The 1,391-nt window shown below is 63.6% G+C and overlaps 1 protein-coding gene across 1 annotated transcript in view; it reads right to left on the bottom strand.

Moving 5' to 3' along the window:
* The window catches only part of RPUSD1 (RNA pseudouridine synthase domain containing 1), a 1,975-nt gene extending 957 nt beyond the window's left edge, over positions 1–1,018 (bottom strand). Inside the window, exons 1-4 of the mRNA XM_007957467.1 lie at positions 837–1,018; positions 633–756; positions 438–540; positions 261–362 (exon numbers count right to left, since the gene is read on the bottom strand). Of these exons, the coding sequence (XP_007955658.1) occupies positions 261–362; positions 438–540; positions 633–756; positions 837–1,018 (511 nt within the window). The remainder of the gene's footprint in view (positions 1–260; positions 363–437; positions 541–632; positions 757–836) is intronic.
* Between the last annotated feature and the right edge of the window lie 373 nt (positions 1,019–1,391).

Consider the following 1,391-nt stretch of genomic DNA (forward strand, 5'->3'; position numbering starts at 1 on the left):
GCCTTATCTGTCTCACACAGAGAAGCTGGTGAGTTCAAAGTATTAAACTTTTGCAGCTGAGCACCTTAAATGTGCACTTCCAGGGCTCCTTCCAAGCTCTTCAGGGCTCAGTAAAGACCTGAGGGTGTGGACTCTGCTGGAGTGGGGGGTGCTCTGTTAGTGGCTTGGGGTAGACCCAGGCAGCTTAGCCCTCTGTGCCTCAGTTTCCCTTCCTGTGAACCGGGCACAACTTGGGGCCCCTCGCCCCACACCCAGCACACCTGTGAGTGGTTGCAGCAGCACCTTGGAGACGGGGTCTCCTGCGTACAGCCCGTGCTCAAGGACCACCAGCTCTGTGAGGCTTGGCTTCGGGTTCTCGCAGCCTGGGTGGAAGGCAGGGTGTGGGTCAGCTACTGCCCCAGGCTCCACGCGCCCTGGGCCCCGCCCCACGGCCATACCTGGTGTGCCCTCGATGCACATGGTGTGGGCCCGGCCTTCGGCGCTGCTCTTGCCAATGGCGTAGCTGATGGTGATGTGGCTCTCCTGCACATGCCCCCGCACCTGTGGGCAGGCGTGGCACACTCTGCTCAGGGGCAGAGCAGACAGCTTGGGGTGCCCAGGACTGCACAGAGGCCCCGCCGCAGAGGCCTTACCAGTGCCAGGTAGGCCTTGGTGACCCGGCGCTCCTTGAAGCACCTGTAGGCACTGCCGGCCGCTGCCTTGCTAAGGGCCACACAGAGCGCTCCGCTGGTGGAGAAGTCCAGCTGGTGGCAGAACCTGGGGAAGGCACGTGTCGGCTGAAGAGCCCGCTGCGGCCCTGCCCCGTGGCAGCCTGGAGCCCAGCTCTCCCTGCCCACCTGAAGCCGTAGTAGGTATCAGGGTCAGCCAGCTCGGGGAAGCGGTGCCTCAGCTGCTTCTGCAGCGTCAGCGTCTCCCGCCACGTCTTACTGTCGATGCGAATGTCCCAGTGCTTGTTGACTACCAGGAAGGCCCGGCTCCGGTACACGATGGACAGGTTGTCCATGTTGCCCGGCTCCATGGCAGCGCCTGGAGGAGGGAGGGCTGAGCAGGGGCGGGCGGTGGGCACAGGCCTGCGGCATCAGACACCCCTGCCCGAGTCAGATACCCCCTCCTGGCATCTGACACCCCCTACTGGAGTCTGCCACCCCCTCCTGGTGCCACACACCCCCTGCCCAGTCAGACACCCCCTCCTTGTGTCTGACACTCCCTCCCACATTAGACAACCCCCCTGCCCCAGTCAGATACTGCCCCCCGTGTCAGACACCCCTCATCTTTCCCTGTCAGGCACCCCCACACGTGAGTCAGATGCCTTCTTTCCATGTCACACCCCCTCCTGGAGTCACACACCTCCTGCCTGAGTCAGATACTTCCTCCCCACCATCAGACCCCCC

This window comes from Orycteropus afer, unplaced genomic scaffold (genome assembly GCF_000298275.1).
Source record: "Orycteropus afer afer isolate SDZICR_OR568_19922 unplaced genomic scaffold, OryAfe1.0 scaffold00751, whole genome shotgun sequence".
NCBI classification, from domain to species: Eukaryota; Metazoa; Chordata; class Mammalia; order Tubulidentata; family Orycteropodidae; genus Orycteropus; species Orycteropus afer.